This window comes from Phaethon lepturus, unplaced genomic scaffold (assembly GCF_000687285.1).
Source record: "Phaethon lepturus isolate BGI_N335 unplaced genomic scaffold, ASM68728v1 scaffold25004, whole genome shotgun sequence".
NCBI lineage: Eukaryota > Metazoa > Chordata > Aves > Phaethontiformes > Phaethontidae > Phaethon > Phaethon lepturus.
Genome location: NW_010532953.1, coordinates 40,668 through 65,573, shown reverse-complemented (window position 1 = coordinate 65,573; position 24,906 = coordinate 40,668). Strand labels below are relative to the sequence as shown.

General features: G+C 41.2%; 1 protein-coding gene across 1 annotated transcript in view; it reads right to left on the bottom strand.

The window, feature by feature from the left end:
• The window catches only part of ITPR1 (inositol 1,4,5-trisphosphate receptor, type 1), a gene marked incomplete at its 3' end in the record, with an annotated part of 81,236 nt that overhangs the window by 29,605 nt on the left and 26,725 nt on the right, over window positions 1-24,906 (bottom strand). Inside the window, exons 3-12 of the mRNA XM_010285033.1 lie at window positions 15,188-15,303; window positions 11,603-11,689; window positions 9,804-9,962; window positions 8,408-8,506; window positions 7,858-7,941; window positions 7,628-7,774; window positions 6,150-6,245; window positions 4,652-4,696; window positions 1,517-1,671; window positions 138-237 (exon numbers count right to left, since the gene is read on the bottom strand). Of these exons, the coding sequence (XP_010283335.1) occupies window positions 138-237; window positions 1,517-1,671; window positions 4,652-4,696; window positions 6,150-6,245; window positions 7,628-7,774; window positions 7,858-7,941; window positions 8,408-8,506; window positions 9,804-9,962; window positions 11,603-11,689; window positions 15,188-15,303 (1,088 nt within the window). The remainder of the gene's footprint in view (window positions 1-137; window positions 238-1,516; window positions 1,672-4,651; window positions 4,697-6,149; window positions 6,246-7,627; window positions 7,775-7,857; window positions 7,942-8,407; window positions 8,507-9,803; window positions 9,963-11,602; window positions 11,690-15,187; window positions 15,304-24,906) is intronic.

Here is a 24,906-nt window from a genome sequence, read left to right as displayed (position 1 = left end):
CACTGTTCATAGCTGCTACACGGCTTGCTGTCTGACAAACCCAGCAGTCTCAAGGGACCGGGACCTCTCCTGCCAACACCACTTTCGTTAAAGTACAGGAATCGAAGGATGCGCTTACGTAGAGTAACAAGACTTACTTTAAGCATCACAGGTTTCTCTTCTTCTTTATCAATAGGGATATTGGTACTATGAACCCAGGTGTTAGTGCAAAGGTGTCTAAGTCTGACATAAGAGTTCCTGAAAGAAAGTCAAAAGTTTCAAAGCATGAGTCACTTTCCCAGATGGGAAATCTTCGCATTGTTTGAATTGCACGATGTTGGCAGGAACAAGTGGGAAAAAAATGTCATCTTTATCCATGCTACATACCGTAACAGGAATAAGACCTTTCTTTATTTCATTCTGTAAATTCAACTTAAGAAGTCTTCTTATATAATGAAATAGATTCTGTTGTAAAACAGAACTATGTCTATATTTTGTTGCTGTAACTCAGCTGCTGCACATTAACAAATTAAGCCTCTTCCAAATCCTCACATTTCCACATGCTATAGTGATCTGAGCTGTCAGCTTCCTCCCTTACCTATGTATTTTTCAGCCCATAACTCTCTATTTTTTATTTTCTAAACTGAGAATTTTCAGACTAGCTGTATGAAGAGCCAGCGTTGTACAAGCGTCAAAGGTCCATTAAGATACCAGAACACATGGCTAGCATGCAACAATTTTCTCTAGCAAAAGTCAACGAGTCCTTCGTCTATGAGGACAGCAGTTCCCAGACTTCATTTTCTCAGGTATTTCAGGCAATGACATTGTTTGGCATGTACCAGCTCTTTCATAAAAGATGTCAAGCCACAGTCAGATGAGCATCTTGGGCCAGGGTAACAAACTGTCTCTCAGCTGCAGTACAACCTCCCCTCTCCAGACAACCATGGCAGCCCAAAGGAGAGAAGCAGCAGCCAGGATGGCTGCTTTGGTGGCCATGTTAACCTCTGCTAACTTAAGAGTCTCTGATGATTTAGAGAGTTGCTTAGATAAAGCAAATGGAACAAATATGCTGTGCGTTCGCAGTGACAGCAAAGAGCCTGCATACAGACTGTGTGTCTTTGAAGGATTCAGCATCTTTTAAGTAGCAAAGGTACTCTATGAACAGTAAAGGACATGTAAACAACAGAAAATGAAATGCTAAATACTTGGTATCACCTCCTAGCTAACATGATACAGGCAGGTCACCAGAGTGACTTGATAGGGACATCCAAGGCTTTTAGTCCCTGTTTGTTCACCGGCAAGGAAGTCAATCTCAATTTTCCCATCTGTAAAATGGGGCTCTGTTACTTAGAACTGAATTGTAAAGTACTGAAGTGAAGCTTCAGGTACTTGCTAAATATTTCTATATTAATTTGAGAAGAATCTTAATTCCAGAGGATTTAAAACAAATAAAATAGTGGGCGACAGCTTTACCTTAAAAAAAAAAAAATGAAACTCCAAAGCAGATGGTCAGTTTTAACACTGTGCTTAGCTGTACCTGGGAACAAGGCTGTCTCCTCCTCGCAAGGTGGTAGGGTCCAACTCAAATATGGAGGAGATATCATTTCCTTCAGGCACGGACACCAGAGAGTACGCCATCTTCTCCTGAGCACTGCGCAAGCCTCTTCTGGAGGCATCCTGCTCAGGGTCCAGCTGGGGAAGAAGTCCCATCACACACAGTCAGACCAAGCCCTCCAGACCCACCTGCCTAGTGTTAAACAGATGCGTCCTGTCATTTGCAGACATGACTCTGGGCCACTCCAAGGACCGGTTAAGACAGCTGGGCTTTGGGACACCAGGAAAACTGACAAGTAGCTGCTCTTGCCAACCGTTTCTTCGCTTTCCCTGGTGTTAATAACTTCTGGATCACAACACAATAAATCCTAAACCACAGAGGTTATGTCTTGCAGACAGTGCCTGAAGAGACTCAGAATCCCCCAGCCATACACCCCACAGCGCACTGGGAACTCTGACTAGTTTCAGATGACCCACATCTGCTAAGATCCCCGCCCCAACACTAACAGCTCTTGAAATGTGTTCGACATACTGCAATTACCACTCTAACAAAGTAATTACATGAGCTGCAAATATAAAAATCAGCAACACTATGTACCAACAATTTCGCTGGGAAATAATCACCTTCAGCAGCAAAAATGGGACTCATATCTATCAATCACAGACAAACGAAACAGAAAGCTAATCAAGAAGTTAGGTGTCTTGCTGTTCACACTTCAGCTTATGATGCACTCAAACACAACGATACGCTATATAGCAGATGGCATCAGGAGTATCTTTATTTCCAAGGTGCTAGCAAATTACCAGCCTCCTTTAACAAAGTAAAGATACTAACATCAACCGAGTAAAGCCCCGGATTTTCAGAAGAAAGGACAAAAGGTAGGAAAAAATGAAGATACTAGGGAAAAGGAACAACTTTCTCTAAAACCGCTTCTAGGGAACTAGCAGCTATCACGAGTCAATAAAGAAGTTGCTAACTGCCTGACACGACACAGGAGCCAGCTGCCCACATATAAACATCTAAATCCTAGATGTAATTTTCAAGCAACCAACTGATCAGCTTCTCTCTGATCTTGGCACCAGTGAAAGATAGGCACCCAAAGTAGCCAGCACTCAAGCAGCTGTCTTCCAAAGTTCTGGTGTAAGGCATTGCAATCCTTAAACATACGGAAAAGGTACCTAATGCTGCTTGTGCCTCAGGATACTCTGTAGTTAGCACATTTCTAGTCAATGAACCTGGCTGTAAAGTAGTGACATTTAAAGTCTGATTTTGCACATGGGAACAGTTAACTGTATGGAACCGAAATACACATTGGGAGTGTGCCTTTGAGAGAAAAAGCAACTATACACTGAATAGAGCCTATCTGGAGGCTTTATATCGGGATAAATTCACTCACTTGAATGAATTCTCCGCATTTCAGCTGTCTCCATCTCCACAGTAAGGCAACTGCTCTGTATTCACAATTTGTACTTCAGGAGACAACTGGTCAGTTATTGAAACTGTGACAAAGCTGAAAATGAGCAGTAAATCAGGCAGTAGGATATGGGGCAATTTAGGGAGAACTAAAACTTCAACCCCAAAGTTGACAAAAGCAGTCTCTTTTAATGGTGCAAGGGTACTAGCTGGTATCTCACCCATGCCCATTTAAACCCCATTCTTGTGCAGCTCACTGATGTATAAGGAGAGACCAACAACAAAACACTGTCGTTGAGTTGTGCAATGAAACCTGCCATCTTGCAGACAGCTCACATTTGGATAAAGTTGGAGTTTAGATAAAGTTGGATAAAGCAGCCTACACCATCCTGTCACTACTGGATGTTAAACGATGCAGTAATTCCGTGTCAGAAATGAATTATGTGCGCCTGATCCTATTCTTTATGGTCTATTTTTGCCATCTAGTGGTAAAGAGGCAGCAGGGAGAAAATCCACAACTGAAGCCAGGGCGTTATTATCAGGAGGAGGCAGTAACAAAACACCGGTAGGATGGAGGTCTACGTAAGAGACCTTGACACTGACTAACTTTCAAAAAGTTAAGCCAACAAAATAGTTCAATGCTGGGATGCCCCCCAATAGCTTCGTGGGTTTTTTAGTTAATTTTTTGTTTTTCCAGTATGTTTACTGAAATCAAAGCTGTCAGAAGATCAGTGTTTGCTGCCAAACACCACCAAGAACTAATCAGGATAACAGCTCAATGTCTGACGGCAAGGGTTAGCCTTTTAATGGCCAGGATATAATGACAAATCCTTTTAGGAGGAGAACTCCACCTCACAGGATTTCAAAGCAAAGCATCGCAGTACATTCATCTCCTTTTGAAAATCAGAGGAGTAGTTCTTTTTCATATCCAAATGGAGCAAGTCTTCCATAATGCAGGATATATGGCCAAGAAAGCTGCATAAGCTTACAATCAACTCTGACTAAAAAAACGTAATCCACAATGGAAAGTGCTGTTCCAGTTTTATCTGTTTTCAACTACTGAAGCAATGCTGTTTCCCTTTGACACCAAAGAGAAGCTTCTATTAATACAAAGCATCAGCACACTCCATCTTTGACACGACGACATTTACCGAAAACAACACAGACTTGCTTTCACAGGAAAATCAGAAGAATGGCACTGGAATTATTCTCACCCTGCCATTCTTGCTCTCTAGACCCTTTATCCTGGCTTTCCTGTGACAAGCTAAAATGAGAGGGAATTATTTTCTTAAACAAGGTGGTCAGACGGCACAGCACTACGTGAACATCCCGGTAGGGATGCTTGCCATCCAGTGTCACCTTGAGCGACTTGCTTTTCAGACCTATTCAGGAGAGTGCTTCAAGGAGGCAAAGGTTTAAGAAATAGGAAGACAGCAAAAGAGATGCTACAAAGGGGGGAGGGCGAGGGGGTCCAGGTAACATATAAATTTGGTTCCAAGTGCATTGCTCTTCACTAAAGCCTAATCCAGTTTTCAATATCCACTCCTCTGGATAGGCCTTAAAAGCCTTCAGATCATTCTCAGTTCTTTACTTTCTTCACTAGCAACAAAGCCTGGACCATCTACGCACTGGCCAGGCAAATACCTGGGCCTGTGTCAAGCCCTCTTCAATTTGGGGCAAGATCATACTCTTGCCTATACTTACTGAGGATTGACACTCCAGGTCATCTTCCTCATAGTCAGGGTTTACCTGATGAAACAGAATCACAGGCACGTCAAAACTCTAACAGAGCTGCAAGGGGGAAACATCCTCAGCGCAGTCTAAATCAATTTTGTAAAAAATGCACTCTACTGCTACAGCACTAGCAGGCATGCAGAACAAATATACTGTGCAAACCGATTCATTTCTACTCGGGCATCTGCCTGTCCATGAATCAAGCAGTTAAGTAATCTGCGAACATGCAGAGAGATTTATCTTGTTCAGTATAATCACTAAAGGAGCAAGAGGGGTAGGGAGTTACCAAGTTTCAATTGTGGGGGTTTTGGTTTTTTTTTTTTTTTTTTTGGTTTTGTTTGTTTGGTTTGTGTGGTGTGTTGTTTGGTTTGGTTTTTTTTAAATCCTAAGTGGAATTTCAAACTAGAAATTACTGGCTTGGCAGAAATCTTCTGGAACAAACACTATTCTAACCATGGATCAGGTGAGCAATCTCCCCTGGTATATTTTTGCATGATGTAAGACCACGTTTTTGTTTTGGCTGATTAGCAAACCCAACTGGAAAAAGCTGTATACTGGATCACTACTGAAAAGGATTTGTGAGTGTGCATGTGACAAAATGCTGCTGTTTTTCCAATATGCTTATTAGAAGAATATAAAATGGGATATTTTATCTGGACTTTTCCCAGTGATGCTCTCATGTCAATAGCATGGGCTGAGAGCACCGTTCTGTCCTGCTATACATTCTTAGATCCAGGACAGCTTTTACTTGCAGAGATTTCTGTATTGGCATATTGATATGCTCTAAAGTAAATAAAACTAGTTTTAATAAACATTTGCAAGTGTTGAGCAGCAAAACTCACAAAATTAAAACTCCTGGAACTGTTTTTTTTTTTTTTTTTTTTAATAAAATGTCTTGAAATCTAATTTCAATGGGGAAAGAAGGATGTTTACTATGGACAGAGAAAAGGATTTATTTATATTGTGCTTTGACTCTAAGCATTATCTGTAGTTCTTACAAGACTGGTCTGCAGTCTAACTGCATTTCCATTTTACAGTCTGTTTTACAATTCCAGTCAGATTTCAGTGATTCAAGAGAAACTAACAGTAGTTGAATTCATTTTCCCCCAAAGGCTCTCAACTCTACAATTTATTCATCTATTAATAAATTCATCTTGATTCTACTGCCTACATGACAGGATACTACTTAGTGTCTGTCCTTTGCAGGAGAAGAGTTATTGCCCCTAGAATTCATACAAAAAGTGAAAGAAGCTCAAGACTACCCCTGTACCTTGGTATTCTTTCAAGCCTCTTCCATCATGTTTTCTATGTTTAGCCATCTACTTTTGTATTAATACTAAGGACCCAAATACCACTCTCCTCCCCTATGTCTATTTTTAGGGCAGAAAATGAGAGATTTTCAGAAGGTGTAAAAGAAGAAAATACTGCGGAAGAAAGGCAGAGTTCCTAAGCAAGCCCCAACACCTACCTCTGCTGCCAGGTAGTGTCCAGTAGCAAGGTGTTTGAACCTGAAAAGGCTATTCCAGTAGCCCGCACCACCACGGCAAGGATCATGCTGCACCACCTACAAGGAAAGGGAAACCACATTTACACCGTGTGTCAATGGCCTCCCTTTCAAACACAGCATTTACTGTACTTCATGTACAGCTAAGAGGAAACAGAATGACAAGCTCCAGAAAAGATGAAGCAACCATTCATATGTGAACAACACACAGCATGGTAAATACTTTCAGCAGACTACAATTAGTTCACCCCAACAATTCCAATTTTCTGTTCATTGTCCAGTGACAGTATCTGTTTGCAAAGTCACTGACCATGGCTGGCACTCCACTGGAGTCTGGTGAGTGATGGCAGGAAGATCATGGTGCAAGTTGGCAGAGAAGTAGTTAAAGAAGATGGTCTAAATGGGCATGTGTTGCTAGCTCTTAAACAAACCTCCTACAGAAATGCAACAAGTCCTTCACCTTTTTGGTATAGCTCATTTTTGACCTTCTGAAAGTGGGTGAGGTAAGACACTTGGAAATGTTTCAAATGCAATGGCTTTGTAAAAAGACTTGTATTTACTCTCTAACTTCTCCTGTGGCAAGCAGAGCCTCCAACATCAGATGATCTGTTACTCCATATCAGCTTCCCTGTGGGTACCCACTTCCTTAGGGAAAACTCAGCGTTGCTGAGCTGTGCCTTTCAGGGAAGGACTAGCTTATCTCTTCCTCGCATTTACCAACGGTAACTGCATACACATAGACAGTTACTGCAGAAGCTAATGACGTGTTCTAAAACGTCAACGTAAGTTAATGCTAGGTAGGCTTTTAATGTATATCGAAGTAGGTACTTTTAGAAAGAGAATATGAAAAACACCTATCCACTGTTACAATTGGTTTTATGATTCTCATAGGCAGTTAACACAGCAAGCATTTAAAATCATAAAACAACTCTAATCACACCAATAGAGTGAGGATATTTTAAGAAGTCAGTGATGGCCAAGGTGTTAGTCACACTATTTAAGAGCCAAGTAAAGAAAAAATGGTCCAGAAACAATGCACAGAGACTAGCAAAGGGTTGCAATCTCCTGTCAAATAAGGATGTGCATAATCACATTATTCCACACTAAAAATAGAGTGTTCGGTACACTCAGCAGGACACTTGAAATTATGAGCTGGTGTTAAACGCTAGTGACGGGTAAGAAAATGACTTGGTAGATACTTCTCTGTCCCCTTTTTCTGAATTGTCCAGAACCTGAATTTGAGAGCTATCTGCTGCAGCATTAGAGATCAGAACTCCTCTTTGATTTTGCACAGAAAACACAGTAAGTAAAGAAAATTTATGATTAAACTTCTAACACCAGGAAGACTTTTACCTAAAAAAAGAAATCCAGGTACACTGTTTTTAAACAGAAACAGTAATTGTCACTATACAGCCACCGCCAGCCTGGGTTACAATTCTTACCTCTACTTCCCACAGGGCTTTTGAACTCGTTGCAGATGTGGCCGACTGTCTCCCTGTTGTTCTCAGGAAGACATGCTGCTTCTTCCTGTGCTCATCGCAAGTCAGAAACTTCTCCTGTTCTGCATGAAACAGTCTCACCACATCCCCCTGTCAAAGCCCAGATAGCATGGTCAATACAGGCATTACCCATAAGTGAACACGTTACAAGCAAGTAGAGTTTTGAGTCTTACCCCTTTGAGAATATCATCTTTGTTATCACTCCATTTCATGAAGAGGACTATTTTCCAGCTTGTATTGCAATTCACAGAGTTGACCTAAAAGGAGAACTAAAACCATGAGTTCCACTGTCTCGTGCCTGAACAATATTCTGCCAAAGTACTGCCTTACCTTTTAGACGATTTTCAACAGAATACTCCAGTCCCTGTCGCTTTAGTCTAGAGAAGGAAAGCTCTTTCTGCATTTACTCCAGAGTAACTACAGAGCTGACTTGCTAGGAAGTCACTTGCTGCACATCACTGTGCCACGGCTTACGATTTTTTAAGAAAAATTTTATTTTTAGCCAGTCAAAAGTGATCAAACTCAAACCTCTGTCCAGTGCCCAACTGATAAGAGAGATGCCTGAGAGCTATATTAAGTTGCTGATTAATAAGATAACCACAAAGCCACAGGTACCAACCAACTTACTGATAACCTGATTTTCATAAAACACATGTCCTAGCAGCTTAGCTGAAACATGCAGAGGTTTGTACAGTTGCTCCAGCTGTGTCAGTCTGCCCTTACCTCATTGCATCCTGGGTTATCAACAAGCTGATGACTACTGGCGTGAAGAGGCTGGCCAGCGTTGACGGGATTCAGGACTACTTTGTCTCCAATGACAACCTGTAGATAAGTACAGCATCAGACAGAAACTTGCAACCTGAGAAAGCTCTTTTTCTTTCTTTTTTTAATGGGAATGATGGGAGGAAATCACCTTCTTGCATTTGGAGAGATGCCAGTCTGAGTATGAAAACCAGGATTCTGTTTGCTTCAGAGTTCAGCTCATCATACTCAGTCATTCAGGCAGAAAAAAAAACCCCTATACTATTGGACTCAGAGGCTTGCAGAAGAAACACAGACTGCAATTCCGGTAACTAACCTATCTGCTGCTTTCCATGAAGTTGTTTCATTGGTTAACATTTAACAAATAATTCCTATAGCAAAAGGTCAGCCAAAAACCCTCCTCCTCCAAGACACACTTTCATTTGTAAAATCAGATCCTTCACCAGGCTGGCATATGACTCAAGACAAATGCACTTTATTATGGACAGTAAAGGTCCTGTTCTTCCCTTCTTCTAGGGCAAAGTCTAACTTAAACTAAAACAAAAACAAAAAGCCTTTTCTGTATTGAAAAGAACTGTTCTTAGTGATAAAGAGTCTGAAAACTGTTGTGATTTAAAAGAGCTTAATGGCAACTAAGATGGCGCTACCCTGTGCTTTGGCTTTACTGTGTGCGTGTGTGTGCCTTAGAAGAGGAACAGCCACATCAAAATGTATGGGGCTACTCTACAGGATAAATTACTCCTATTTGATAAAGGCCGCTGTCTTTAGATGCCAAATATATACCTAGCCTGTACCACAGAGCACACTGAAGCTTATTACCTCATGATTTTAGGCAGACAGTATACCCAGGTACTCAGATTTGTAAAAAAAAAAAGAAAAGAGAGAAATTAAGAGATTAAGAGATTAAAATGGTAATGCATTTAATTCAGAACCAATTACTTTCCAGATTTCCTACGAACAGGACCATTTAACCTCATTACAACCTCATTCCTCATATACAAAAAGATGATGAATTTTCATTTCAAACTGACAACATTGAAAACCAAGATGCTACTTGTTCCAAATCTACTGAAGGAACTCAACGTTTCCTACCATTTTGAATTGGACAGGAATTGTGAGAGGCTAGTGTAATTAGGTCCCTCATTCCCTCCAACATTAAAGCATTCCACATTTCCAAAATACAAGTTACCATAGCAATTTTCCTCCCCCTCATGACAGCAGAGGAAAAAGGTTGTTCCTGCAACATCACGCACTAAAAGATCTGTGCATTTCATTAATTGCAAAACAGGCCTTCTGAAACAAGCTTTGCCAAGCTGTGCACAAAGTAATACATGAAAATATTCCTCTTAGCACTTACACTGTCTCCAATGGAACGTAGTTTATAGAAGGGCTGTATGTAGAACCAGGAACCTTCGTTTCCAGCTTCATCCAAGGTCACCCTCATAGCATTCTTCTCTAGCAGGGCTGGAAGTCTCTTATTTACTGTTAAGTATTTGTTACTTTTTAAGTGAAGCAGCTAGAATAAGAATTAGAGTTCAGTTCTAAGAATGCTCATTTTTCCTCCCCTCAATAAATAGCAAGTGTGCGTAAGATAACCACAGTATAATAAAGGAATTAAAAGAAAAACTAAATTATATAAAAATACTGATGAATTCAGGCACAATTTCACTTACACTGCTTTCAGTATATATACAGTCCTACAGCACAAAACATCTTCAGTTAATCCAACAGTCCCTTCTCCAGCAAACAATAAACACTTAGAACTGTTCTTGCCACTTTACAACAGCCTATTCAAAAACCCAGGATCAAAAGCTGTAAGATGCTGGGGACTAAGTGGTTTTCCCTGGTAAAAAGGGGGTGGTGAGCAGGAAAGCTGCTCTTATCTTGCTTTGCTCTGTCTGATTTAACAGAAAATGTGACTGCTCCTTTGAAGACTCTCTTCAAAAAACTCCCATTCTTCAACCTTCTGCTGCATACCACCTCGCAGACTGCACAGCATCAGTATCTATACGTAAGCTGCAACAGGTCACATTCCAGCTCCCAGCCACTCCGCTCCAACCAACTGTTGTCAAATTTCCAGTAAATTTAACAGAGGTGCTTTTGTATAGAAAGGGCTTTTTCATGCCTTTTGACTACCATAAATAGTGGTTACTCACAGAAGATTTTGGAGTTATGGGAAAATATGGGCAAAAAATTATTGCTGCTCTTAGTAGTGTTGATGCTTGTAGTCCAATCAATAAAAATGTATATTGTTATTTTTCTTTCATCATTAAAAGTAGATTTTTCTTTGCCTCAAACACATAGGCCAATAGCACACTTAATTCAACCAAAGCAGGGACTTGCCTGCCCTTCCTCCACCAGGTTGCTCCAAATCCTGCAATTTAAAGGGCAGCCAACCAATTTCTCCTTGCAACAAGAAAGTCCGGTCTTGCCTGTGCTGCTAGCCACCCCCTCTGTTGGCTGGTATTATGTCAGCAGAATAAAATAAAAAGCATTTTTAGAGGAATTTCCTAATTTAAGGCTCAAAACACTCAGGCAGCTATCCCTACTTCTGAAGAGCTGAGGCACTCTATCCAGTGGAAGTAGGTCTGCTTTGGTTCCAGGGTGAACCCACACCTGCTGCATATTATGTTCCCCATTAAACACCTGCTTTTTTTAACATAATTATTATACTTTCCATTTTTACTGGGTTTAACACATTATTAAATATTTGTTATTCCATTCCCTGCAATCTAGCATACCCTTTGCTTCAGTGGACTGCAACTACTTATACGGCTTGATTTTCCTTCTCTCCATCAGTTTATTATTTGACATGTCAACATTTGACTGTGCAAGACCGTATTTGGCATTGTACAGTGCCTGTGCCATCTTCCAAATGGCCAACTCTAATGAAGGCTCTGAGAAGTGTTTCTGAAGAAAGCAATCATATGGTGACCTCAACAACAGCAAAAAAAAGGCACAATTAACCCATAATAAAAAAGTGACTCCACCATAGCTATACATCCAGTTCTTGCTTCACAGGCTCCCACTTCAAGATGTTGTCACACCCTGCAAAGCTACGGACTCTTGTCCATGAATTCCAGAAATTCCAAGTCACATTGAGCAGGGGAATTTGAAAAAAATCCTGTACAGCTTGCAAAGGTGTTCATGGCCTACCTGGATAACATTGCCATACTGGATGACCGTTCCCAGCAGCTTTCTGTTTTCAGTTTCATTCTGTTTCTTTTCCAAATCTGCCGCATGCTGAAAGTAAAGGAGAACCATTAGATTGCTGACTGTTTTATAAAAAGTGTGGCCAGGCACTCGAGGTTCTTTAAGAGTATTTCAAAGAACTGGAAAAACAGTGAGCATCTGAAACAGCGCAATTTCTTTTTATCAACTTCTAACAGTGTCATTCCCAATTCCCTTTTTCAGTTGCTTAGGAAGCTAGACACACGCCATTTAAGCAATTCTTAATTTGCATATAATTTGACAAAATTTTGGAATAAAACATGAGATGGAAAATTCGGACAAGACAAAAGACAAGCCATGAGAAGACAACAACGCACCTACGGAGGTAAGGCGGAAAGGGACGGGCAACGACTCGAGCCAGGAGGTCTGTATTACTTCCCACTGACTTCTATACAAATTGAAAGAAAAGGACCTTGGCTTCAGATCTTCATTTTACTTTGCCAATATAAGCCCCAATTTTTCCATAGCCTGTCTTTTTACGACGACTCTAATCATCTTCACCATGCAGCAGGATTATTCAGAAGACATTTACAAAAGCCCGCTGCAGCTCTGGATACACGAGTTGCCGACGTCCCAGCAACACCGAGCGCGTACTTCATCAGGCTGAAGGATACTCTGTGCAACGTTACAGACCGGCTGCGAGAACGCAGCTGGGCATTTCTGCATCACACTAACACGGTAATACAAGGGAAAGTCCTTGCAAAATTGAATGATCGTATGGGTGCATTGTTCTGTTTAATAACTTAATTGATAACTAGCCTCTCACACTTTGTTTTGTTTCACAAGAAATGAGCTATTTTGCCAAGCCCCTTTTTAAACCATTTCATTCGGTAAAAAAATTCTCTCTTACTTTACATGAAAGACAGGGTTTTTTCATTAAAAACATCTGTATTTGCTTTAACTGATACCTGGTAGTAGAGAGTAATTTAAAACAAGACTTTTCTGGAGGCTAAGCACTGATGTTTATGGTGTGGTGCTCAGATCTCAAGGACTATAGCAGGTCCAGTTTTCTCCTGGAGGAGAAGTAAGTGCCCACATTTCCTAACTGCAGTAACGTAAAGCAGTAATAACACAGGACAAAACTTAGCTACTACAATGGAAGAGCTACCTGCATACTGTTATAAAATTTCAGCATGTTCAGCTTATACAAAATGTGCTATTTTTAGAAGTTGTGCTAGGTACAGTAGGTGGCTCTTGCTCCAAGAGAACCTGGAATACAGCTGCTCATTCAAATTCAAAAATATATTCAGAAATACAATGTGGAAAAACTTTATCCCTAGTACTGATTTTTTTTTTTCCCCCCCTCGATTTCAAGTTATTTTGTTGAGAAAGGATTTCTCCAATACACTAGGGCCCTCTCAACTATCAACAGCAATCACATAAGACAGGACTTCTCTGCCTGCACTGGACTGGGTGCCACAATAGTAAGTAAAGAAAATAGTGTATTCGGTGAAAATATGATTAAGACTTTGGATGCATTTCAAAAGCACACACCAAAACTGACAATCATTCAAGAAGAAAGAATAATTTTCTTTGGCCACTAGATGTCAGCTTCTCAACCAGCACTGATTCTTGATACCAAAGAAAGACAAGTGTCCCAGATTTTAAATCCCTTAAATGGCATTAACTTAAAATAACCTGACCTCAGCATTGAGCACTCCACAGCAGACAATAAATTCCACCAGCAGACAAACAGAAGCCAAAAAAGGCAAGTGATGATGAATACATCTTGCATCACCAATTGCATTACAAATTATATGCAGTGATAAAAAAAAAAATCTCATCACCAGCAGAGCTAACAGTTGTATGCACATGTTTCAGGGCATAGCCCCCCAACAAACATCATGTAAAACGCAGGGTTTTTCAGTGTATTCCATGTGCCAAAAAATGGAAAAGATGACAGATGTGCCCATATGATTGGCAGGAAAATTAGTGTTGATATGTGGGTGATGTACATGGAACCAAATTATTTTCCAGCTATGTACCAGACCCAGTTCACTGAAGACCTGATTTGGCACATGCTACATGAGAGATTAGCCTTTATGTCAAAGTGATGCATGTTAAATAATATCCAATAAAACTGTAAGGTACTGAAATACTTTTACCAAATCAAGCAAGCAGTTCATGCATGGTGGTACATTTCTGTACAAACATCACTCAGCTGGGGCTAAATACTGGAAAAATCTAATCTTGTATTTCCACAGGGACCTCGGCACAAAACGGGAAAATGTCAGACAAATAGGAACAGGTCCCAAACACCTGAACTGGCATGTACTAAGGGAAGAGACGACAACTTTAAATGACATTGTAATCCAGGGCAATTACACAGTATTTTTCTTCTACATGACACAGTATTTAGACCATACTTTCTCTTAAAATCCATGAACTCACACACATAACCTGCGGGCATAAACTCTCCCCTTCCCTTGTACACCAAAAAAACCGAACTCCGAACCCTCTGTTACTTAAAGCTTGCTGGCATGGTCTACTTTGATCATCATTAAAGGGGCAGGAGAAATGCTGCACAAGTGAGGGACCTTTGTGCTACCAAAATAGCTTTCTCCTTGCCAAGTTAATACTTCTAGGTTATAAAATTATGTTTTCAGAAGTAAAATGAGTCAAACAGCCTTTGTGAAATGCGGGAGCAAGGCAGCCATATGGCAATCAGCAAATGACACTCTCCTACAGGGCCATTTTGTATTTCAGTCTACAATGAGCTTAATATAGGCTTAAAGGAACTAAAAATATTTAGAATTGTAATTTTGACATGAAGTACTCTAGCTATGCAATTTTAACATAAACATGAAGTTTATTTAACTCTAAAGTCAACAGATGGTATTTAAGTTTTTTGGGTTTTTTTTTTTTTATTATAGGAACTCTAAAAACAGCAATCAACTGCCTTACTGGGTTTTCAATGGCTCAGTGTCAACATTTTACCCAGAAAATACTAAATACTGCAAGCTAACAAGGAATGAGAGGCTGTCTGGCCTTATAATTACTCATAATTACCCATCAATATCTAGATGTATCAACAGCAGCTATATTTTTTTGAGGAATCCCAAAAGATTTATCAGACTGGTAGCTCAGATGGCATCTACCAGCCACGAACGCCTGTGACTTCCCACATTGAGACGCAACGCCTGAGAATTCTCTACTCTGCGTAGTTGTTTGAAAAGGTCCCCCTTTCACACTGTTACCACCCATAAGGCCCACGTAGACCACTACTATGGGTTAGCACAGGTTAACGACAACAGCTTAAATGGCTACCATGACTCTAACCCAGTATCACACATACCGATATTGGGGGACACACAGGCCTTGAACAGCATGTTGTCATAAATCAGAGGATGATTAAAGACTTAGATCTCAGTGACTGTCTCTTGTATACTGATTTCTATATACTTTGTTGGTGTCTCCAGGTTAAGTGTGTCAAGCTGATTGAAAATACTTATTTAAAGCAGTATGGGTAAGAGTGTTATGATCAGCAGTAGCCTTACCGTGAATACTTACATGCAGTTTATTGAGTAGCACGGCGTCTGTTGTGCTGTTAGCTCCTGGCTTTGCTGCTTTCCAGAACTGCTTTTGAGCAGAGTACCGGTTCATGGGACATAGTTTGAACAAGCAATCTATAAAAACAGAAGAAATAAACAGAGAGATTGCTTCAACCATTCGTAATTATCTGGATTTTTGCTGCTAACATTGTCCAAATATTCCAGCAGCAAGGAAAGGTTTATAAACAAATTCCAAAAAGCTCTTGATCAGACAAACGCTTTTTTGAGCAACAGGAATGTTGCCCCATGAATGATAAAAATTAACTGTTGCTGCCAAACATCTGATGCAAGAGCAGAAAATTTACGACATGTTCCAGTCAAAAACACTACAATACTAAAATGGTAACACATTTCAATGCTTTCCCAGGCAAACAGATCCATTTTACACACTTACAACTTTTTGGTTTTGTACTTTAGCAGGTAGGCTACTTACCACAATTAATGTTAGGTTGGGGGTTTTTAGTTTGTTTTTTTCATTGTTGTTTGTTTAGTTTTTAAATCAAATCCCTTCTACTGCTAGGGAAAATGAGGCACAAAGGATTGGAGAAACTCACCCAATAAAGTAGCAGCAGCATAAAATCCCCCAAACAACAGCACACACACACAGACATTCAACACACAGCTCCAGGTAACAGCAAACCCCTCGGGGTGTCGGGTTCTTTACCCAGTCCATCGACATCGTTTATTTAACGTTCTGCCTGGCGAAAGCCAGGAATCACAGCTCATTAGTCTTATTAAAAATACATTTTTATATTAAAGAGATACTAACTTATCAGTAATAAAACCAAAGTAGCTGCATTTACTATTTTTCCTCTTCTGTGTTGCTAAGCGACCGAACACGCAAAAAAATAAAGCTATCCAAAGACAGCGCCGAAGGTAGCAGCTTAGAAGTTTAAACAAAGTGCCAAAAAAGCCAGAAGGGTGTTCCCAGTGCCTCCTTGGCAATGGCGTGGATGGAAGACTTGAGGCTTCTAATTCAGCTGGTATTTCTCAAGGCTCCCGGTGTATTCTGACAGGCAAGCGCTGCAACGTGGGAAGCAGTGAGCTGAGCAGGGACCCACCTGGGCTTCTATCTTCGCTCTCTGAAAAGCACAGCTGGTTATGGGGTACCTTGCTAATAGACACATCGGATGGATGTCAACCAAAAATGGGAAAAACCCCACACTGAAGACAAGTCATTTCAGCTCTGCCAGAGGTTGAAGTTGCTGAGCCCCGTTAGAGACAGTCTTTGATAATTTTACCTTGGGATGCCATTTGAGATGGACACCTTCACTCTTTTCATGCCTTTCTTCAAGAAAAGAGCTATGTGATGTCACTCTGCTTGCCTGATCAATCCATCCTCAAAGCACCATTAGAGCACAGCAGCCCATATCAAACACCTTTCACAGAAGGGCAAAAGTCTGTCTTCAGAACTAAATCCCCTTCTAACAGGGTGCAGCACCCGTGGCAGATGAGCCATCGACTGCCAAGTGGGCTGATAAACTTGTCCCAAACCACCACAGTGATCCCTGCAGACTGCTTAGCTGGTGGCCCAGTATGCCAGCAACAGCTACAGGAGGAGCTGGGTATGGCACTGGGGATCTTTAATGGAGTGACACATACTGGGGAAGGAGAGGAAGAGCTGAGGGCATGTGGAAGGAGATTTAATTGCACCTATCCACAAATACTCACCTCCACTTTGACACTACCAGCTTACAGCTTCTGAACAAACAAGAGAAGTGGAAAACGAAGTGCAAACCACACTTCCCAGGTTTGCTCTCTTCAACGTCTTTTTCATTTACATAAATGATTCACAGAGATTGACAGCACAGAACAGATTCAAAAAGCCACTGCAGAGTGGCACTTTAAGCTAAGACTATGCATTGTAAGCAACACACCAGTTAAAATTTTCTATTTTTGCTTAAACCATCAGTTCACACAATGACAGCAATTAACACACAGAACTGCATAGCAGAATTAATTGTATGCTGGATTTAGTCACAGTGCAAGTGTACTTTTTTCCCATCATTCTCAGTCAAGAAAGTTGTCAAGTTAGGCTTAACTTCCAACTGTTAACTGCAAGCAACCCCCTCTCTTCCCTGTAGCACAGGGGAGAAGTCTACAAGTGTTTGACCTTGTCCAATGCAAGAAGGGAAAACAACAGTTTTTCCTTAGGTTTCCTTCTTAGTTACAAAGCTACAGGTCTAAAACAAACAACGAAAAGCACCCACCATTTTTATTCTATTATTTGTTCTATGAAATCTATTTCTTCAGTGGTTGAGGAGTAAAACTCAGCCTTATTCACCTTAATTTGACCACCAGAGGCTGGTTAGTACCAAATGTATTTCACCATGGGTCAAACTACATGAACTTTGCGGCCAGAAGAGTTTTAGGCATCCAGATTCCATAGACCTATATGTTTACAAAAATCAACATGCAAGGATGTGCTGGGTACCACCACGGTCAGCAATGTGCAACCCACAGCTGTGATGGCTGTGTAAGATAAACCAACTACTTGTCAGACACTATACTACAGGAGTTAGGTCTAACATCCAAAATGAAGCCAAAGCAGCTGAAGCAATCAGCTCTCTGCTCTGATCATGGGTTCAAGCAGCTTTAGCCACATAGGAAAGGTGATAAAGCTATTACCGCAGAGTAATTACATCTTATACTGTTAGTTGAATATTAACCACAAAGAAATGCATTTTCTTTTCAGATCTTCATGATATACAGTGAAAAACGGCAGAACTGCACACTGAATAAGTATAAAAAGAAAATACCATGTAACTGCTGATGAAATGATGACACATCATCAAGCCTGAACACCAAACAAAGGTCCTGCAGGAAAAAGTGGTTGCATAATTGTATACTAACCCATCAAGCATATGCACAAGGATGATGAATGAAGATTATATGGACAGGTATTAGATGTGCATTTCAATGTTTCCAAGCTAAGTCCTGTTCTTTGGTCAGCAATTGCTTTGCATCTCATTAAGTGCACCGAGCAAGACCATAATTGCAACATGTGATATATTCATGCTCTGACTGTTTGGACACTTAGATGCCCACGCGGGTCTCTGCCACCTGAAGCTCACAAAAATATTTTCAGTAATGCTTGGTTATCCTCTGCATGTACTGGCATGACAGAGGAATGATCAAAATCAAGGACACTGGAAACACTAGAAAATTCTATGTCCTGCAGTATTCTGGGGTTCAATAAAGAGAGAAACTTGCCAGCTACATTACACCAACTGAAATCCTTCATGAAACCCCATGGTTTTAATTTTATCTTCTTCCTTTTCCATTGCCTTCTCTTGTACTAGACCTTGCTGCTCTCCTTCCCAGTCATAGTCTCCAAACTTCCAAACTTACCTCCCAGTCCAAGCCCAACCGGTCAGATCCTCTACTTCCATCCTGATTAATTTATTCAGCCCTCAACAACCGATTAATACATCCCTTTTCCCCTTATGACAGCAATGTACAGGTCTCCACCTAATACTTTAGGAGGGATTATGTTTTGCCCTGACAATCTTTATCTTCCAAGGTTTGCCAGCTTCATCATCCAAGGCACCTTACGCTCCCAAAGCATAAGGAACCAGAACTTCACAGCCGGGCTTTTTTCCTTAACCATAGACACAGTATATTGCCAATCACTTTTTAAGAATGCAGATCTTTTTTAAAAAACACATCTGGGAAAAGAACCGGGGGGGGCGGGGCGGAATCAGTCAAACCAGCAAAACTTAAAAACAGGAGGTTGGAAAAGCATCCCATAACGGAAACTTGCAGCCAGCCTTGAGCCTCCGCGAGAACTGCCCTGCACGGGGGCAGGTAAGCTGCTGCTGGGCAAGTGAAAATTATCCTACGGTCAGTCCCTCAGCATCTGGGCTCACAGATGCAGGACCCGATTTAAGAAAGGGACGGTCACTGTTCCACGTAACACCAGCAAGCTCCCTTTTGGTGCTGCCCCGTGACAGATGGCTTGCTGGCTACCCCCGTCCTGTCCTACCTGCCGGGTTCGATTCAATCGGGTACGCACAACTTTTGCTTTCGTAGCAAGATGAAAAACCTGACCAGACTCTTTTTTTTTTTTCTTCACCCTTTCTTTTTTTAAAATGGACTGTGTTGCACAGGAATTTAAGTAGCAGTTAGGTAGCATGTTAATGAGATTATTACAAAACATAATGCAAGACTTGTCCAAAATTGCAAATACCCACTAAGTTCAGAGAGGCTGGAGTGGAGTATTTCAGAGCCCACCCCAGATACAGTCACCTTCTTTCACCACAAGCTGCCTAGAAATACGTAACTCAAACATACCCACGCATTCGCAGTCTTCCCTTCAGAGGGTGTCCCACCACCTGGGCCACTAAGTGGTGGCACGGTGTCCGTTCTACCCTCGGTATCGGAAGACAGCTCAGGAAGTTGCTAAACTGACGCTGCTGACGTGCGAAGCTCTTCGCGCTGGCCGCGCTGGTGACAGCTGGACACCAGCCGCTACGAGAACTTCCCGTCTCTGCCGCTCTCCGAGAGCAGCTCCGATCAGTTTTGAGTTGCAGCGCACAGGTTTTCTCACTCTGCCCTTCCCTAGCGCGCTCGTTTCTCAGTGATCTGGAAGCACTTTTAACCTAAGCCAGGCTGCTTGTGTAACACACCACTCATCGTTTTTTCCAGATCTCCCCTGGCTATTTTAAACATTTAGTAGAAAGCCTTCACCAACTTCTCTGCAGTTAGAGAAAGCAGGCATCAAATATTTTGTTGGCAAAATGTGGGTCATATAGTTCATTTTTTAAACACAGGCCCAGACTTTACAAAAAGCCAACTGGAGAAAGGTAAGCGTCAAGAAAAATTATCCCCTCTCAAAAAAAAAAAAAAAAAAAAAAAAATCATACTTCAGCATATTTTCAGATGAGGGAAATCTGTAAAGATGAAGGTATTTAAATAAAGTCACTTGCAAAATCCACTGAATATTTAACACCAACACAGTTGTTTCTTCATTACTTGAAAAAAACCCAAACTCCTTTTTGCACAGCAATACTAAAATTAAAAGAAAATTAGCAATTCCCTGTTGAAATTTAGCAGTTCCTCTTCAGACTTTTCTATACTTAGATATCTCATATTTCCCCAGGGTCAAAGCCTGCTCACAGTAGAGAATAAATATAAGGATAGTATTTGTTTCTTTTAATTTTTATTTTAAATGTAAAAAATAGCAGCAAAGAAGATGAAGTAACATAGCTGGCAACGATGGAAATATTGGAAATAGAAGTTCTCGACTTCGTATTTGAGAGTTGCATAGCTTTAATACCCTCAACAAGGATGATAACACTCCACAGGATGAAGAGATTATTTACTTAAAGACAAAATGAAGACCTCTTTTGTATTTAAGTAAAATATTTTCATGCAGGAGGCATATAAAATAATACAAAATGCATATATTCAATCACAAGCAAGTTTCACCTCCGCAGAAGCCCTTGGATTACTACATCATCTATTTCTATACTTGTTCCTTCTGAGGTTTAAAATTAATAGATGACAGCCTAAGAGGTTCAAAGAATATAGAACAAAAGCAGCTACAGAAATGTGTTGATTATTAATCATTCCTGCATTTCCATAAAAAGGGAGAAAAAAAGAACCCGATCCTACTGAAATTACTGTCTTGGTGATGAGAAGACATCCTCTCATTGTCAATTCGCAGTGAACAAGCTTTGCTGGGAGCACAGCAAACCATCTCAAAACACGTGTTTTGTCAGGATGCACTAAACGCTTGACCTGCTGTCCCGGCGGAGCCCACCCCATCTGCCGCTCCCGCAAAACGAGCCAGCAAACACACCTGAACCGTGCACATCCAGCCCAGGGGAAGACAACTGAAGTCAAACCCCACATTGCCAACAGTTCTGCCATGCCCCAAGGGGGGACAGTTTAAGCGCAGGAGAGAAGGGTGTTTGTATTCCGAGCCCAAAGGTTTTGCCACAGTCACACGTGCCACCGCAGAGCAACCCAATCGTTCGGCACGCAACCGCCGAACCAACGACATGACAAAATGAATTTGAGGTTTCTGCTGCTGTGAAGTCTGTTCGCTCCCTTCCGCACGCTGTTGCATCTTGCCTGTTTCACGGGCTTTCAATGCTTTTCTTTTTAGAACAGAATAAAGGGGAAAAATCACCCTTGCAACCAACATTTAAATGGAGAGCCTGCATGATTTATAATCTAAATATATTTTAATTTTTATGTTAAAATAACCACCCTCAATTCATATCTACAAGACATGAGGGTAACCACCCTCTTGCCATTGTACTCATTTATGCATAGTTCTACCAACGGAAATGGCTACTTCATTTTTTCAAGCTGTAACAACATGAGAAATAATGTCATTGTTATTAACTTAGAGCTGATGTATCAAACCAAAGGGAGAAGCCTGCAACAGTGATTTCAGAGCGTGAAAAATTATATACCTGAGAGCTGGGCACTGAATATCAATGCCTACTAAATCAACAGCACTCATTAGAGCGACGTTGATTAAAAAGCAATGGCTTTTTGAACACATAACAGATTAGCATATGACTCCACACAACATTGTTAGTAACTTCACAATAATACACACAGCATTTTAGATGCACCGAAATTGTGGCATACGGCTGTCCTTCAGCGAAAACTGAACAAGAGTAGCTTTCTTCCAACAGGAACAGCAAACAGCTCCTCACCTGCAGGGAAAATTACCTCCTGAGGCTCTGGACACACTGCCGTGTCTCCGGGTAAATTAGGAACCAAAGCACAGACAGCTACAACACTACAAGCGAACACCCTCCAAAGCCTTCAAGACCCCAATGGTAGCCAAGTGTCCAAAAAACTACCAACACTAACATGAGAAACGCACCTTTAAGTAAACATCTTAGGTACCGAAGAGTTCAGAACACACCAGTGTTTGTTTTATTTCTGCATGTAACCTCTTTAGTCTCCTTCAGAAAGAAAACTGCTACTCGAAAAGAGAGAAATATTTAGATACTGGATATACAGGCAGTTCCAAAAGGAAACATTTGCAGGAAAGACCAGATTCTTTTTTCAGTCTCTGGTACGAGCAACACTGAGTGAAGATGCTTTGTGAAAAGACAAAGCCTGAAGGGACAGCAACACAAGTAGGAAGAAGAAACAAACACTGATGCATTTCACTAAAACACGTCCTATTTGACATCTAGGGGCTCAGCTTAACGAATGCAGGAAAACTGGCAGCCTCCTTGCCTCTGAGGAGTGGCACTGTGATGGATAACATGTCCCTCGATGGGAAATACATAGGTCTACAAGAGATACACGAAAACAAAAAACACAGCAAGTTGTCTCTGAGAAAACTGTTAAGGAGAGTGAATGCGCCAGGTACCCTTGAAAGCATTAAGGAACAGGTCTAATTTATGGACACAAAGGGGAACTTAGACCAAGAGAAGCTACTTCAGAATAATCTCAAGAACCTTTAGAAGAAATCAAAGCACCATGATGGCTCCTGGCTAGTAATAAATACAAGCCAGAAAAAAGCTCTTAATGTTAAGGTCGGGGAAAAGAAAAGAGAAGGAAAAAAACCCCAAAAAACCTCAAGAGTTGAATTCACAACTGCATACCTTAATTTGAGCTCACCCAGGATCCCAAGAAAGCTATCAGTGACCATGAGTATTTTTACTGTCATAGCACATCTCTGTCTCTGGTCCAGCATGAAAAGAAATCCTGGACCAGAGGCAAACCGTGCCAAGAGGCAAGTCCAAAGGCCAACCCCCTTTCTCTCCCACAAGTACTGAAAATCCAGTTTTACACACTATGAGGAGAAGCATTTCTACTTTATATGAAGGGAATTCAGCAAGCTAATGTGCGTAAAAGCTGCAGAAGCATTTTTAAGCAAACTATTGTCGTTTTAGCCTTTGTCCCAGCTTGAGAGCTGTATTCTTAACTCAGAAAGCCATCCCCTACCTCCCTTCTAATAGTTTCCATGATAAATCTCCCTGCGAGGCACTAAAACACAAGACTCAGAACATGAATGCTGTGACATTCTTCCTCAAAATCTTCATGTCTTCTCAGTCTACGTTGGTAGCATTTTACCCCGTCAGTAAACCAACATGTATTCATCTGCTGGCTGTGTTTCATTTTATTTCGATGGCTCGCCCCTATGGATTTTTTCACGTTTGCTTCTTCACTTGTTCCTGCTTTTCTGGAATAAAGTTCCTGCTCAAAACAGGTCAGGAAGCGGGGGCAGGCGGCGGGGAACGGCTCGGACAGTCCGAGCACAGGAAGAACAAGAAAGATCACATTTCAAACACCCTTGAGTAGTATGGAAAGAATACGGTTGTGCTATTAGACAGAGTTGACGTGACTGAACAGCATAAAAAAAGTCGTTTCTATTTAAGCAGGCTTTGCGTGCATGTCATAAGAAACGAGTCACCACAGCATCACGCAAAACAAAACGCAAATTTTTCAGCTGTTCAATAAAATAACTTGATTTTCAGCTTTTACATGCATTTGGCTTAAAGAAAATCCACATCGCCAAAGAATAAGACACAGGGAAGTTAAATAAATATTTGATAATACTACTAAAGTCTAGGTTGGAAGAACTCAAGAACCAATAAAATGTAATTCAGTGCTTTAATTTTTTTTACACTCATGAGGTGCTTGGGCTCCCTTGCCTGAAATGCTTATTTGTTTCCTTCCTTCTGCACCGAGTATCATCTTCCCAAACACAATCCTTCGGCAGAATTGCCACAGGTTAACAGGACTGGCAGACCCTTAGAAAACTTACGTAGCTCATCTCTCCCTCCCAAAGGCAGAATTAACTATGCCTGCTCCACTCCTGACATAACTCCTGAAGTCACCTATTCCAGGGCTCCACAGTTTCTACATTTAACCTATTTATGTTTATAATTTAAATCCATTAATTCTTTCCCTCTCCATGTGGGCGTGCAGAACAGAACTTCTCCTCCCTCTCCCAGCAGTATTTGCAGCCTCATCTGTCCCTGTTCCACAATTACCGAGATGCAAGACTAATCAGTCTTGCTCCTGACCATTACCCTCCTCTGGATTTTCTCTAGTTGGCTCATCTCTTGCTGGAAGCATGAGGTGCAATGCTAAACAAGATACTTCACTTGAGGCTCTGCCAGGAAGTAAAATTGGAAAAAATAATTACTATGTCTTCTTGGCAATGTTTCTTTTTATATATGCCAAGGCAGCAACTGCACTTTTTGTAACAGCACAGCATCGATGACTACTATTCAAACTGATTCCTGCAACCTCCAGATCCTTTCCTGCTGCACTGCCGCCTGTGTCCATCCTCCTCCTCCCTGGATGCAGTCAGCTAAGTGCAGTCTTTGACACATGCCCCCACTGAACTGCAAGCCATTTTTCAGATCGTTTCTTCAGTTTTCAAGATAATTCTGACTGAATTCCCAAGTTTTCTTCTCCGTGGAGACTGCAGAGGATGGCCAGCTGTGAAAAATGTAATTACCAGCAGCGTGGCAGCAGACGCGCGGTGCTACACTGGCAGCAGCAGACCGCGTCCATAAGACACGTGCTGCCACACAGACGTTCAGACTTCCAGTAAACTGGCTATAGATGGACTTGAGCACCACTATTTTAAGAGCTTAGCAAAGCTAAGATAAATGCAAAAAATCCAGATCTGCCTTAATTATAGGAAACACCACCCTGGAGTTGAATAGAGCAGAGTCATACTGCTGA